We start from the raw sequence: 16,508 nt of genomic DNA, 5'->3' as shown, positions 1-16,508 counted from the left end.
GAAGTGACATTCAGCCAAGTATGGTGACCCATACTCAGAATTTGTGCTCTGCATTTAACCCATCCGAAATGCACACACACAGAGCAGTGAACACACACACACACTGTGAGCACACACCCGGAGCAGTGGGCAGCCATTTATGCTGCGGCGCCCGGGGAGCAGTTGGGGGTTCGATGCCTTGCTCAAGGGCACCTAAGTCGTGGTATTGAAGGTGGAGAGAGAACTGTACATGCACTACCCCCACCCACAATTCCGTCCGGCCCGAGACTAGAACCCACAACCCTTCGATTGGGAGTCCAAGCTGTTCTGGGTGGCATTATGGCACAATCAGATGCTCCTAAAGATGTTAAAGATGCTGTTCTGATTGTGTCCTCTTGGTCGCGTTCGTTTCCTATCTTCGGTTGACATCCACCATTGTTGTCTTCAGTGTCTGGGCATTCAACTTGCTGAAGCTCCATTTGTGGATTGTTTTTACTTTCACTCTGAGTGTGTAACCATGGCAGCACTGTGATTGTGCCTCTCCTCATGGGCATGGGAGGGCTCCCTCTGTCACTACCCATGCTGGCTTCTCTGCCACGAACAGAAAACCATTATTGCTCTGGGTATATCTAAGGGCAACAGTAGTGGCTACTAGCCTCTCCACAAGGTCAGTCGCCGTGGACCTCTTACTCCTCCTGGAGCAGCAGTTCTGTGCGGCTCCCCGGTGAATCTGCTGTGTCGTCTGACAGTCTTGCTCAAATCAGTGATGTTGACAAAGTGTGCTTTCTTGACGCTCCCATATCCCAGGCTGGGCTATTCGGCGACACTATCAAGGACTCCATCAGCAGTTCTCTGTAGTGCTAAAGCCCTGGCGTGATCCTCCACCCATCACCATTCCACCTTGGTCCACGCTTCCCACCCTGCGGTTGCTCTGCCCCGTGATGAAACCATGCCGAGGCCGGCACGTCGAGCATCGCGCATGAGCAGTGGGAAGGTTATGACCTTTGTGTAGCATTTGTCTGATACGCAGCTGCTTGCGAACATTTGTAATGCCTTAGGGTTGTGATGGGGTTCAGTTTGTGGCGCCTTCCATGGACCCCTTATGTCCCCATGCCACAACCTCAAACCATTGCTGGTGGCCAGGCATAAGTTCTCAACTTATCAGCATAAAACCTGATGAGTGGATGCCCCTGTCACCTATTTATACCCCTGTGGACGGGGAGTGGCTCTGCATGGAAAATCCACTAGCTAAATGTCTTTGGTGTTTTTTCTTAATCAGAGAGGATTCGGGCTCCCAAGTAAGACCCCTAATGTCGAGTCATGACATAACTTCTCCGTTCCCTGCATCAGGAAACACGGGTTACATACGTAACCGATCTGTTCTTCAGTGAGGATATTTTTTGTTGCCTGAACAAATGTGTCCAACCATGTTGTAATGCAATGAAAATGTGTATAAAGATGTGTTGATGTGTGTTGCCGGTTTGCGACTTTCCAATGCATGTAGTAAAAGTTTAGAATACCTCATGAATGTTTTGATAAATGTGTGGGTCTGAATTTTTTTATATGTATATATATTATTACAGTACCTTTCAAAAGTTAAGGGTCAGTAGGTTTTTTTAAGTAATACATTTATTTAGAAAGGATGCATTAAATCAATGAAAAACTAAAGACTTTATTGCAAGATACATTTCATATTAAAACTGTTCTTGTGAACTTTCTGTTCATCAAATAATCCTGAAAATTTGTATATCGTTTTCCACAAAAATATTACACAGCACAACTGTTTTCAGCATTAATAATAATAATAAATGTTTCTTGAGCATCAAATCAACATATTAGAATGATTTGTGAAGGGTCATGCTTTATATTCTGCCTAGATCAGAGTAGAAAAGTTATTTTAAATTGCAAAAGTATTTCACAATGTTACTGGTTGTTATGTATTTTTGATAAATAAATTCAACCTTGGTGAACATTAAAAAAATCTTACTGACCCCAAGCATTTGAAAGGTAGTGTATGTATGTTTTATTGTATTGTTTCTGTCTTATGTTTTACTCCTTTTACATCTGACTTAGTGTATTATGGGATTGCTGAAAGTTTGTACAGTAAATTCAAATCAAGTCTACATAGGCTAAAATTGTCTCAGTCCATCCTGGCTACATTAACCCTCTCTCTTTGTGCCAACCCCAGTGTTTGACGTATTAGGAGACCTTTTGATGCCAGCCATAACACCTCAGAGCACAGGCGGGACCCCCATGGCTGCAGCGAGCACGCCGTTGGCACCTGGAATTGTGCCCACCGCTGGACCGACAGTGGCTCCGGCCATGATACCAGCAATGGCCCCAACAATGGCACCCACAGCAGCTGCCCAACCAATCAAACCTATTGGAGGAGACTTGGACTCTTCACTCGCCAATTTAGTCGGAAGTACGTATGTAATAATGATGGACTGAATCATTTTACACACCATCCTTGCCGACGCTGACTTAACTTGTTTCTTCCTCTCTTGTAGACTTGGGGATGGGAAGCCAAAAGAAGTAAGTTAAGTGTCTGTTGCAGCGAATCTCCATGTCCTTGTTGTTTCCAGATACCTATTATACCTATCTTGTCACTTATTCATAACATCTATTTACAGACATTAATTACTCAGCCTGACCTGTATTGACAATTCATTTACACTGTTATGGCAGCTTGATTGATTTGCCCTCCCGTGGAGCACAATTTAATCATGTTCACTTTGTGTGGCCCTAGAGCTGTATTTATGAACCAAGAATGATTTACACATATTATGCTGGCTGACAGCTATTTGTTTTGTACAGGGACAACCAGTGGAATGAGAAGAAGCTGACAGGAGGAGCTAACTGGACCCCTCAGGTCGCCCCTACTAGCTGGGGCACACCTGGCGCTCAGATGGTAGCACTTGCTTTTCTCTTACACAATTAAAAAAATGTTTCAGACTTTCAACTTCAACATTTTTTTTTTTTTTAAAGATTTATTTTGGGGTTTTTCACGTTTTTTATTATGATAGGATAGTTAAGTATTGACAAGAAGTGAACTAGGGGAGAGAGGGGGGATTGGGAAAGGTCAGCGAGCCGGGACGTGATTTCGGGACACCTAAAGTTCAAAGATGTTATATATTTTGTGGCACTGCCCACGAGGCTATTGGCACCAGCCTACTTCAAAACATTTAGAATTTGTTAATTTCTATGGAAGAGAATTACGGCCAAGCAATAATAAAACAATAAAACCATCTTGAGATTAAACTCATTAAATGTAAATGTAAAATTCTGAAATAAAATGTTGAGAGTGAACTTAAGTTACAAGAAAAATGTAGTTTAATTTTCAAGAAAAATCTCAAAAAAAAATTCGATATAAAAGTTTAAATAAAATGTTCAGAATAAACTAATTAAACTACAAGAACAAAGTTCTTAAATTTAGAAAAAAAAACTTTTTAAGTTTAATTAAAATGCAGGGAATAAACACTCATCAGGTTCATTTCATCATGTCGGAGTGTCAAACAGCACCTGCAGTGGCGTAGGTTGTAGAGTAAAGGGAGTTTCTATTCACCGGACGAGAATAGGCACATCACGTCACGCCACATCTTTAAAATTCAAACACATTGTTTTCTATGAGTGTATGCACAATGCTGACGCCATTCGGCGTCTGTCTGCGGTGTCCAGCTACGACTCAGGACTCAGAGCGCCATCTGTGTTGTTTTATATTAAATAAGCTGAAAATTGAGCTTGTGCGCATAGAATGTGCTAGCAATTTCTGAGTGAAAATTGTTTGTACACCAAAAATGTTTAGCATATATTTAATTGTGGTCCTGTTCAAATTGTGTTTAGACTGGCTCCGCCCCTGGAGCCCCTGGAGCTGCCGCCCCACCTGGAGCAATGGCACCACCTTTGGGAGCACAGCCTGGCTTTGGCATGGTGAGAAATCACTTTTAAAATGTTAAGAGTCTCTGTATTTTGCACTTACAGTATTCACTTACTTTATTTTTATTTTTTACTCAGGCTTCAGCAGCAGGAGCTCCCATGATGCCCCAGCCTGTGATGATGGGTCAGCCCATGATGAGACCACCATTCACAGGGCCAGCAGCAACAGGAACACCTGGAGCACCAGTAATTAAAATTATATATATATATATATATATATATATATTAGGGCTGCCAGTCGATTGAATTATTTATCTAATTAATTACATGATTTTTTGATTAATCTAATTAATCGTAATCAGTCACAAAATAAATTTGACTGAAAATACCCACAAAAGATATTTTTGTGGTAAATGAGGAAGTTTCAAGTATACATTACAAATTGTAGCATTAGAAACAATGGCCTAACATAAACTTTGGAACATAAATGAAGATAATTTAAGAAACATCTCAGTATTGTTTGTTCATACACATTCATACTCTAAATAAGAAATTAAATCTACCTGCAGGTGGCGGTAAATGTCCTTATAAGTCGACTTTTTCAAATTGCTGATTCATTCAGAAACGAAACACTGCTGTGTTGCTCATAGACCAAACGGCAACCTCGCGCTCTCTCTCCTTTTTCAGTTGTCTCCAGGGCCAGCTGCTCAGAGCCCCAAAAAACCTCCTACCAAGGACCCCCTTGCAGATCTGAACATCAAGGACTTCTTATAATTTTCCAGGTAGTTATATTTCTAGTGGCTGCTCAGATGAGGCACTAAATCACAAAGCACCATGACATTTTCTCTGTGCTCTGTTTGCAGTATTTGTTTTCTCAAAGAATGAGCTCCAGTGAGAGAAGTCTGCTGTCTGTTTACACCCCCAGACACCCGAGGAGCCTGCAGCTAAGATATCCACTGACCCCGCCCCCAACCCAAACCCCGCCCTGTCTGCCCCGCCCAGCCTTCCTGTGTCATGTTGTAGCACAAACTGTGAAGTGAATCATAGAGAAAACAAGACGAAAAATTAAGATGTGCTTATTTCGATGTTATCCTTTGTTTTGAACGAAAATACAATTATTTAAAAAACACAAAAATGAAAATGAACGGTTAAAAAAAGATACGTATGTATGTCTTTTCCAGTGTTTAAGTCTGAAATGAATGATGTGTGTGTGTGTGGATCCCCTCAACTTCTCATTCCTCTAGGACTTCCCTTTTGGGGTCAGAGTTCCTAAACAGGTTGTTGAAGGGCTTGCTGTTGTATGTTAGTTTTGGAGCAGTGTGCAATGTATCATGATTAGCAGACGGTACTCTGTGTATATTATCCTCATTGACCAGAAAAGGTCTCTCCTCTGCTCCAATTTTTATCTGTGTACAACTTATTGATGTGAACCTGGTACTTGGATTATAAGACATGCTGTGTCATCTCCCATCATTGACATTTGTTTGTTTACAAATAATAAATATATGAATTATAAATATATATATGAATTATGTATAAATTAATAACATATCCAGGCTCCTCTATCATAGATAATTCTCTTGGTGATTGCATGTCATTTTTGTATTTTAACTGGTATTTATTTTTCTGATATATACATATATTTTTTGATTCTTTAGTTTAAACTTTGTTTTAACTTAATTGTCAGTCAATGGTTTACATACATTCCCCAAGAAAATAACCTTAGCGAATTTGGACTTTTAATTCACCAAATCTAAAGTGCTACAAATCTCAGATGACCTCTTAGAAAGGCCTTTTGCAGTATCCTGACATAACAAACGTACAGTGACTTGTTAACTGTTTATATGTTTCCCAAAAATAATAATAATAATGTTTCACAGTTATAGTCAGTGGAATGCTGTGTTTGAGTCTCATAGTTACCTGTGCTTGTATGAAATCCAAATTTAAGCTGGTACATGTAGTGTTATTTTGTATAATTGTAGATGAACTCATCCACATGTTTGGTTCTCAGTCCTTTCCGCTCATACTATAATAAACCCTGACCCTCATTCATGCTCCCTCTGTTGATAAGTGATGGTACTGTAGTTTGTAAAGTAAGAGTGTGGAGGAGATCTATCAGATGAAAATACCTGAGTTAATAGAAAACAGCGTAGGTTCTTTAGATAGACTCTTAGATCTGTAAAAAAATGTCAGGAGGTCACTGTTAAACAGTGTTACAGAAAGGTCTGGTATTGCCAACCCTCTGTAACTCACTCTCCCTTTTACAGTAGATATTTTATGGAAATGACAAAGGCAGATCTTTGGATCTCTCTTTTGCAATTCTCTTGAAATTTTTTGGTTGTTTGTTTTTATTTATTGATTCATATGATATTTGACACCCCTACATAGTGCATGTAAGCCCTCTGAGATGCAATAAACACTGATGGGAAGAATTGCCCACGGGCGTCCCCCTGTGTCTGTTTTCAAAAGGATAGATCTATATCAACACATGATCATTAAAAAAGAGACAGTATCATTATTCAGTATTTTTTAAGCTGCAAAGTTTAAGGCACATGTTTCTGGTTAAAAAAAATATTACTGGTATGTGTGTGTATATATAGGCTATATATATATATATATATATATAAAGGGAAATTAAGCATCAAGAGTATAAAGAAAAAAAAATTAAAAGCTTAACTAAAAAAAGTGAACACACTATTTTGTCCTCTTAGACCAATGCATATAAATTTCAGTTTATTTGGTCCTTAATAACAAACATTTGGAAAAAGTTGTACAAATTGAAAAATTATGCCATCCTTTTTTGTTTTTAGTTCCTATCAAGTTATATTGCCTTTCTCTTTATTATAATTACAGTGATATGTATCATTCACCATATGTCAATTTAAATAACCCTGTGTATTTTTTAAGGAAGGACATGATCATATGAAACTCATAATACGAGTCTTACATTAAATACATACTTACAGTTCTACAGTAGACTGTTACTCCAACAGGTCCTCTGATGTTTTGTATTTTAAAATTAAATTAGCACCAAAAGTCAACAAGGGCATCTGAATTTGAAGGGTAAACCTCCAACTAATTGCCTGCACTGTGATACAAAATGCAGAACAGAAGCCCAAGAAGACAGGTTACAGTTTATGCTATCAAAGGCACAAAATTAAAAACATCTAATAATGATAACAAAAACAAAGTATTTCAAAGAACAACAGCACATTGATATTCAAATGTGTTATTCAAGAAGAAAAAGGAAAGTAAAATCCACAAATAAACTTCTAAGCTTTTTCTCTCAGAAAAAAAAAATCCTTTTCTTGTGTCAACTAGTCATCTAGCTTTCTACTTCAAGGTATCTAGACAGATTACCAGACAAAATAAATGCCTCCCATATAAAACAACACGGACTGAAGTACATTTTCTAATTCAAAATGACAGTTTAGGACAGAATTAGTTCTCGTTAGGACATCTGAATCTAGAAATACATTCGCTCTAACTGATTCATAACAAAAGTTTGTCTAATAAAATAAATTAAGGTATCAAAATAGCTTGGAAAAGTTCAATGCTAGGTGTGTTATGGTCTTTAGTGTTGATAATGCAGCAGTTTGTGTAGTTCACAAATGGGAGGCACAAGGGTTGTTGAGAGCCAGGACAGAGGCAATCAGATGGGCCGCTGATTGAGTCTCTCAGGTGCCCCGACACTGGCTGGAGTCCCCATGGACCCAGAGGCAGATTTGTGCATACTTAGGGGGTGTGATTCGCACGGCCACGTTGTAATCCTGCTGCATCCCATTAACATCCACCCACTGGTGACCAGAGAACACTCCAATGATCTTCCGCTTCCACTTCTTCTTGCCAGGTTCTTTAAGCCGAATGTAGACACCTGAGCCACTGGAGCCGGGCTTGGCGTCACAATACTGGTACAGCAGGTCGTTGGACTCATCAGACACGGAGCAGAAGCGGTACACCAGGTTGCCTGGCCGGTCGTCGTCGAATCCAGAGAAATGGATACGTCCTGCAGGCAGCTTCTTGACGGAGGGGATAACACCTAAATCCATGTACTTAGTCTTCTGTGCCCGTTTGAGCTCCAGGATGGCGTAGTCATAATCAGCCACAACGTTCTCCGAGATCCCTTTAAACCAGCCCTTTGGCACCTGCATCTGTTTCACCCGGGTCCACCGGAACGAGGGCTGTTCGGAGGTGGTGCTACGGCGACTACGGTTTCTCCTGCCTTTGCCCTTTCCCTTAGGCTCCTGCTTCTCTCCAATTTCTATATTTTCATTGATTTCCTCCTCCTCCTCCTCCTCTTCCTTACGCTTCCTCTGGCCTTTCCCTTTCCGTCCTTTCCCTTTCCGTCCCTTCCCTTTCCGACGGGAACGTTCTTTCAGCACACCAACGCTGAGTTTCTGTACCCCGTCCAGGTAGTCTGTACCATTGTGGATGCAATGAGCCGCAGTCAGGACGTGTTTGGGGGACACGAGCACTCCAGAACACCCCGTGGAGATCTTCACAGATGTGGAGAATGGATACTTCAAAGAGTACTGCTTGTCAGCGATGGTAAACCGTGTGTCCGTGCCGTAGACTTCTCGCCTGCGCCGACTATGTGACCCAGAACCTCCCATCAAGTCGTTGCTCACATTTAGCTCCTGTATTGTGACGGTGGTGAGCGTGCGGGTTCCGTTTTCGTACATGGTCTCATAGGACAGTAGCTGCTCCAGATCGTCCAGGCTGGGCTCTGGGAAGCCCTGCTGGCACTCAATGCCACATATTCCATGGAGCTCAGTTTGTGGCTTGGCCAAAAACTCAGAACTTCCCAGGTGCACCGTTTGCTTTTCTTGCACCAGTGGTACTTTTCTCTGCGGCCAGGTGTAGTCATCTTCACCTGTGGGATCGTCCAGTGCTGCAGACACCAGCACAGCCAGTGCTGAGACGCAAAGCAGGAGCGTTAAGGGTACCGGGCCCATTGCAGAGAGACCCCTAGAACAAACAGAAAGACAAACAGAGACTCAATATCACTTTATATATTTCATATTGAGGTATTTCAAGAAATTTACTGTCTTTGGATAAAACATGTTCAGCTTTGCTCACAAAAGCATAGAACAGTCAAAGCCAAAAATATGAGAACACATTGTGCTAATTATACAATATTGGTATTTCCATTTTTTTTTTTTTTTAAGATTTTTTTCATTTATATTATCATTTTAGTCAATCCCAAAGCATACTTAGATTTTTATGCATATGCTAGTATATGCGTCCAGTGTGCGAATTTTCTTTCCTTGTGCTTCATTTTTTTTTTATTATTATTATTATTATTATTAGTTGTATCAGTAAAATCACTGCATGCAGTATGCCATGCATTCATGCATGTGGTATGTTTCTTACATGCATTCATACAAATTGGTGGATCTCGTTCCCGGTTCAAGCACTGTGCATTTTGGATGTATCTATCATTTAGCAAACCTGATTTATTTCATTAGCTCTTTAGTATGCATTAAGGGGCCTTCAATAGGAGCGGGCTGGAAGTATTGAAATCAGGAACCTGGGATTACATTAATACAGTCATGACCACTAGGGGGAGACAAATAATAAGACTTTGTAGCACTAGTTCAAGACCACTGAGAATATGTGACTGTCTTTACTGTATAGTTCACCTCATTCCCCATCATCACATTCCACAGATATTTAGATCAAATCCTAATGTGGAAAAAAAACTTGGAATCTGCTTTTAAGGCACAATAAAATGTAAACATTATTTAAACACAATAAAATGTTATTACTAAAGAAATAGTTCAAATAATTACTGAAAGCCAGATTTGCTGCATTAGCTTTAGAGACTAAACAAATAGCATACAAAAATGCTTGCATTTAAAAAGTAGCCCCTAAACGGCCAACTGAGAGAAAATATCTCCCATTTGAGGAAAATTATGCTGCCTGTGGAGAATGGAGGTTTGTGGCGGGGACTGTGTGAATATTGACCCTGTCGGCACTGACTTGAGTATTTTTGAGTCAGTGGTTTGGAAACCTGTTTGCAGATTTAAGATTTAAGATATTTCAGGGTCCTGATTGGAGTGAGAGGTTTATTTTGCAATAATGACCAGTTAACTTTACATTGTCCAGTTTAATACACAGCTACTAACCAGTAAAGTTGGAATATTGAATTCAAAAACATATAAAACATGGCCTGAAAATGGCAACAACATCATATTAAAAGATAAAAAAGTCACCTGGAGTTACACCATAATCATTAAATAACTGACAAGATGGCATGCAAGCAATTCAAATCTTGAAATTTGTATCTTGAAAAAGGAAGAGCAATATAATAGCACTGTTACACGTATTTTTTTTTAAGAATAAGGCCAGCATTATCAAACAAAAAACTGTTTCCACCATGTGAATTTACATTCTTTACATAGAGCATAATTACTATCTTCCCCCTCACAATTCTGAGCCCCCCTCCCCGAATTTATATCCCACTGATCCAACTTTCTTTTCAGAATTGCAGATTAACAGAATCAGTGTCAGAATTAAAAGAAAATAAATATGAATTGTAAACAAAAAAATCACAATTATCTTTTTATTTTTTAACCCCATGTCAAAAACGAATCCATAAGCTCAAACAGCCCAAGTCTGAAAGCATTTCTATAGGCAAGTCTTTGAATAAATGCAACATGACAGAAATTATTATCCAGTCACACAAAGAAAAAGGAAAAAAAGGCCAACCACAATGCCAAGTGTTTCACAGCCACCACTCTTTCTCATTCATCATATTTTAGATGGCTGAGCACCCAAGAAAAACATTGACTGCAGCAACCTTTTGTAATCAGTAGGGGTGTAGAGGGTGGGTTGGAATATAGATTGTTGCTGCATTCTTGCTTCAGTTCATCCCCGAGGAGCTGAAATCCCTCTCCTCTCACCTCACACTTCACTATGACATGTCGTCAATGTGGATTATCTACATCAGCCGCTCTGTCTGTGAGAATCAATCTGCACAGACAATGTTGTGTGGCCTCAGTGGAAGTGTGAGGGGAAAATATGTGTGCAGGGAAGTTATGGATCCAGGCGATGACAAATCAGATGTATCCCTACTGGATAGGGCCACGAGAACCGAAGCACTTACAAAAGTCCAAACAATTTTCAGTAAGACGATGTTAAATGTGCAGACAGCTTGAGCTTTAAAAAGCCTGCAAAACAGACAGACTCAGGCAAACTCAGTCTGACATGAGGTCTGATCTCTCTATCAACAGTTCTCTTGCTAAAATGAGCATCTGCAATCTGACATTCCTCCATCAGTGCTGAAATATCACTACGACATTTCCAATGGCATTTCCGATGGCTTTTCTGTAATAGACACATCTGCCTTGTTCAAAAAGATCTTGAGATGCTTAGATTAGCGGAGGGAAACTGGCTGTGGTGCTAGATGTAGAAAATTCCCCTCAATGTCAGCATCAGCCCATTTTTCCATTACAAGGCACAGAAATTTCAGTCTTGCACATGTGCAGACTTCTCAACCAGCTTCATCAACCAAACGGTGGCGCTAATGGTCCCATTTACAATTACATTTAAAACTGATTCATTCAAAGTTGCCAGATCTTTCAGTGCACGTCTTTCCCTCACCATCAGTCATTTACGGATATGTGAACATTTGCATTGATAGTTATAAATAATCTGCATGGTACTCCTCTCGTTTGCACAAAAATTACTATGACAACCAGACTTTCCATCAAAAAAAAAAAAAAAAAGACCTCGGCTGTAAAAAAAACATCAAGGCCTGATTTTAAAATAAATTTTGTGAGCTGAGAGGTCTTTAACATATCCTAAATGTAATTAATTATAATTAATGATATATTAGTGCAGATATATAATTAAAGTATTCAGTGCATTTTCAACATGACGAACTCAACTAAACTTTCATGAAAAAAAAATTTAATTATAGCCTATCTTTCATAGAAGCTTTGCAATCAAATACTATACTTGAGATGCAAAGGCGAGAATGATGGGCAAAAGGTGTTTTTTTAATGCAAAGAGGAAAACTTTTACAAGAAAATAATAATAAAAGTGATAACTCTCTGAAGGAGAAATGCGCCATACCTGCTATCATTCGATTGATGGAGATGTTCAGTCCGCAAACAGATGCTTGTTATATAAGCAAGAACCGTCTAAAAGTTACTTCATCTCAGAGGGTTTTCTGCTGGATGGGCTGATAGTCCGTTTCTTCTCATATCTGCTCCACCTTCAAGACAGGGAGAGCTCAGAGTCGAAGCCCTTGGTGTGAATTACACTTGACGTTTAAGGGAAAGGGAGGAAAAAAGTCCCAACAAGTTTTTCACAAAGAGTTTCGTATAGGGGAGGGACCACCATGCTTTGCAACGATGGAGCGGAGAAAGTGAAGTTGAGAGAGCGTTCACCACTTAATCTTAATGAATCGTGGGATTTGAATAAATCTCTATTTGACATTTCAAAGAGTTGCTTATATCCAGAATTCAAAGGGGCTTTCCACGGATTCGTTCCACTGAGAGCACAATATAGCGCAGCAGCGGCTTTATTATGGTTCAGTTCCGTTCCCACATCACTGACACTTGTGTCCGTGTACATGATGTGGCAAACACACGAGCAGGGGGTCTGTCAGTTAAAAGAACGCCTCCAAAGTGGCACATGTATTCAGATTCTAGTTTGGGTCGATGACGTCACGCTCCTTTTTTTGTCTCTATGTATTCGATCATTCACAAATTAGATCAAATACATATCACGCAAGACCGACTTTTTGTGATGAATGTGCTTTCAGTTTCTGAATTCTCTTATGCATTTTTGTGAGACTAAAGACATGTGATAACTAACTACTATTTATAAAAACTAATAGTAGTTAGCCTAAGCCTATTAATATTTGAAAAACTTGTCTTGCCAAATCAACGTGTAGGAAGCAAATTTGGTGTCATGTGACAGAACATAACAGGAAATTTTACACTTTCATGACTGTCTCAGGGTAAGGTTTTATTAGAAATAATTTTTAAAATCTTTTTATTAAAAAGATTTTTTTTCAGTTCAAATGAAGTAACCCTATGATATTTTTTTTACCTACATATGTGGTAAACTTCCTAATTAATCTTTAAATTTCTGTTTATCATCCTCATTGACTCATACAAAAATATAGGGGTTTTATGTTTATTCACCCTTTACTTCATGCACAGTCTCTTTAGAATAGTTAGTTTGTTCATTGCCATTTATTCATTGCTTTATTCAGTGAGAGTAACACTGTCAAAAGTGTTAATTCTTCCACTTAAGGAGCTGCGGGCGAGCTCTGAGAACCTGAATGACTGGGTTTTATTTTTTCCATGAAATTAAAGAGGCCCCCAAACAATAGTGTTGTGTGTAGACACAAATTCCTTTCCTATTGAAGTGACTGGAACAAGAAAGAGGCATTGAGATGCAAGAACTGACTTCAGATGAGATATGTCATATACATTCAGATATTTTGCCTTTTTTCTTGTTTGTGTTCTAATTTTCGTTCAGTACCACATCTTAAAATCACCTTTCAGTTTTGTTAATTTTTCCCAGAGATTTAGGGAAAGGGTCAGTCTTTCTGGTTCCACAATGTTGGCTCACATCAGCACCCTGTGAGGCTCTCTGTCAAGTCTGAACAGAGAAAGGCGATCTCATTGCTTTAGACTGCGGCATTCGCCCTCCAAATAAGAGAATGTGCCCCTACAATGATCATCTTGAGCTCTCTCTCAATTGCTCTTATTTTTTGAACATAGGCATTATTCATTTTAATTTATTTCATTAGAACACATGACATGAAATGATGGAGGCAAAGTGGGGGAAATCAGACTCTTGTCTCCTAAATAAGAGCCACTTCTATTTGTCTGTAGCATGTGCAATAGGTTATCTGATATTGCTACGGCTAAAATGTGTGATACATTTCATATCTAGCAGAACCCATAAACTGTTACATGAGTGTTTGGCAGAGTCACTCTGAAAGGAAGGGCCTTACTTGATATTTCTGCTCTTGGTTGTGTGATGCACTGGTTCCATGGAAGTTATTTTGTCAGGAGAGTCAGCTCAATGAAGCGCTAGGTTTTGTGCAAGCATATGTCGTTTGAAGATTGTGTCACTGAATATTGCAACTGTAGTGTTTGCTTTGAGTATTCGTTTCTTTAAAAAATAGTTTGAGATTCAAACCAGCATTGTGTCTTTGCATCTTGATAGTCTTCAGCAGACAAAACAGCAGATTAATCTCCTCTCAACTGGGTTTGCATTGGCCATGACTGGATTCCAGTTTGCTTAACAGCATGTAGTCAGATTTCAGCTGCTAACAGTCCATCCATGATTCATTTATATGCTAAAGAAGACAATTTGCTTGAGTTTAAGGGAACATGAGTGTTGTGTTAAGTGGCTACTCACGCACATCCTTAGAGAGTCGATGAAGGCTATATACTGTAGATTAAAGAGTCAGGTGTTTATTTATGCAGGTCATGGTCATAAACCATCTCAGTAGGCCTTCACCTTTCCATGGCTTATTAGAGCTTCCTGTCTGACAGAGAGAGCCATTTATTGCCGCTTAGCCCCCCTCTGCCCTGTAAACTAGCTGGAAGATAACTTTAGGTTAGCCCTACAGACGTGTTGACAGCAAATATTTAGACACATTCAAAAGTGTGAAATGTCAGGCTGCAGTGTCATTATATAGCAAACATACAAGCAGTGTTCGAATGTTTAGGCTTTGTACAATCTTTTTTTTTCATGTTTTTGAAAGAAGTGTCATATATACCAAGGCAAGGCTGCAAAAATCAGCAACATTGTAAAATAATATTGCCTTTTAAAATAACTGTTTTCTATTTTAATATGTTTTGGACTTTTAATTTATTCCTGTGATTTTTGAGAAGCTATTACTCAAATTTAAAGTCACACAATCCTTTAGAAGTCATTCTAAAATGCTGATTTGGTGATCAATATATATTTCTTATTATTCTTGATAATAAGATAAAAGTAGCCCACCAAAACTCCTGCTAAAGTGAGACACTTGGACAGACTTCTCTACGAGACATGACCTCCTGTGCTCGAGGCGAAGCTGCCAACATACACAAGAGAGGAGCACAGCACTTCAAGCATGCAAACACCTAATACAATCTAAACAGAAATGGTTCCTAAGCAAACACACCAATTTGGCACAAGGAGTCATTCTGCTCCGATATTGGCCCAGACTTGGTCTACAATTCAACATGTAAGTGTTCTCAAGTCAGTAGTTTGAAACAAGTTCAACATTTTACAACAAAATGATAAATATATGCTGACTTCCATTTTTGGTTGAGAGTTTTTGTTAGACTGTTGCCTTCAGCATTTCAGTGTCAATAGTTTGTAGTGTTTCAAAGTCAGGGTCCTGTTGATTGAGCTCACAGGTTATTTAGTTGTTTTGCTAAATCTTAAGTGTAATATATACAAGACTTTTGTACAAAGCACTCACAGTCAGACTCTGGAGACTTGCACTGACTGAGGTGTCTTCAGAGAACTTCAGGGTTAGAGGTACCTCAAATAGTCACACGCCTAAAACACACACATCATTTGCTTGAGATTCAAAAGCTATTCAAACACCAATGCCAATACAGAATTCAGAATACCCAGACCAGCATTTACATTGTGACATCTGTATAACTGTTAATGAGCTTCTTGTCTCAAAAACGTCAAGTATTGCAAATTAAAAAAATTGCAAAATCACACTGGCCTCACTATTTGTGCTAGATCACTTCAATGAACCAAGTTAAAAAGCAGCTCTTATTCCTCTTGTGTGACCTTTGACCTGCCTTTGCATTTTCAGGCGAGTCTCATTATGCTGTATGGCTGGTTTCCTTGTGCTTTTCCTCATCTCTCATGTTTTCTGACGGTGAAATACGTTTTACTCAAGCATCACGACACTTGGGCTTTTCAATTCATGTTCAGACCTCTTTCTTTTGCACTCATATATAGCTCCAACTTCACTCACCTTCTCTAAGTGCCCTTTTATCAGTTAAGAGTCTACATTTCAGAAGAACTGAATATAAAATTGATGATCATTTCTGTCTGGAACTCTTTGTCTGTCACTGACACCAGGGAAACTCAGACGTCTGTGTGTGTGTGTTCCTGTAGTTCTGTGGAAACTCACCAGGACCTGAGGTGTGTGTGTTCACCTTGGCTCACCCTTGCTGAGGTTTTTATTGGGATATGATTGTGCTTGTTAAAATCAGCAGAAATCCCTCACCGGGAACTATTGTGTTTAAATGCTTACCTCTTGAGATGCAGCTCAGTGGGCAGGAGCCTACAATGTGTTTCATTAAGACAATGTGTTTATGCATTTGTGTAAAGCGGAACTAACAGCATGGAGAAAATGCAAAATGCTAATTTTGTGACATTTCTAAGCCTTGTTCTTTCCATTTCCCACCTCTTCTGATTCAATTACTCTCTTGCTGCTAAATCTTTTCTCTTTGTTCCTAAATACAGTATTACTTTCATATGTTCACAGTTCTTCACAGTTCTATTCAAATTATCCATGCAATTTCCGTTATAAGTGCAGAGGGATCCCCTTTCTCCCACAGCAGGTCCTTCACTGAGAAAACTCTTCACTGATAAGAGTTTGTATTGGCAGGTATATATCACGACACAGGGAGTATAATTTCTTCATTCCTGGAAGTCTAGGT

General features: G+C 39.3%; 2 protein-coding genes across 2 annotated transcripts in view; one reads left to right on the top strand and one right to left on the bottom strand.

Annotated features, from left to right (window-relative positions):
* The window catches only part of LOC127974970 (clathrin coat assembly protein AP180), a 44,304-nt gene extending 38,012 nt beyond the window's left edge, over positions 1-6,292 (top strand). Inside the window, exons 23-29 of the mRNA XM_052578615.1 lie at positions 2,168-2,404; positions 2,490-2,514; positions 2,797-2,890; positions 3,823-3,909; positions 3,994-4,101; positions 4,543-4,637; positions 4,719-6,292. Coding sequence (XP_052434575.1) covers positions 2,168-2,404; positions 2,490-2,514; positions 2,797-2,890; positions 3,823-3,909; positions 3,994-4,101; positions 4,543-4,629 — 638 coding nt within the window. The 3' untranslated portion in view covers positions 4,630-4,637; positions 4,719-6,292. The remainder of the gene's footprint in view (positions 1-2,167; positions 2,405-2,489; positions 2,515-2,796; positions 2,891-3,822; positions 3,910-3,993; positions 4,102-4,542; positions 4,638-4,718) is intronic.
* Positions 6,293-6,552: 260 nt separating this feature from the next.
* Positions 6,553-12,291, bottom strand: LOC127974969 (inactive serine protease 35). The gene is made up of 2 exons (XM_052578614.1): positions 11,935-12,291; positions 6,553-8,823 (listed from the first exon to the last, which is right to left on the bottom strand). Exon 2 carries the CDS (start codon positions 8,808-8,810, stop codon positions 7,533-7,535), a length of 1,278 nt encoding a protein of 425 aa, XP_052434574.1. The 5' UTR covers positions 8,811-8,823; positions 11,935-12,291; the 3' UTR covers positions 6,553-7,532.
* Between the last annotated feature and the right edge of the window lie 4,217 nt (positions 12,292-16,508).

This window comes from Carassius gibelio, chromosome B16 (genome assembly GCF_023724105.1).
Source record: "Carassius gibelio isolate Cgi1373 ecotype wild population from Czech Republic chromosome B16, carGib1.2-hapl.c, whole genome shotgun sequence".
NCBI classification, from domain to species: domain Eukaryota; kingdom Metazoa; phylum Chordata; class Actinopteri; order Cypriniformes; family Cyprinidae; genus Carassius; species Carassius gibelio.
The sequence above is the reverse complement of the archived record's forward strand: the minus strand, read 5'-3'. Positions and strand labels throughout refer to the sequence as shown.

Coding starts and splice junctions, on each gene's coding strand:
- LOC127974969 (XM_052578614.1), bottom strand. CDS start 8,810: ATGGGCCCGGTACCCTTAACGCTCCTGCTTTGCGTCTCAGCACTGGCT.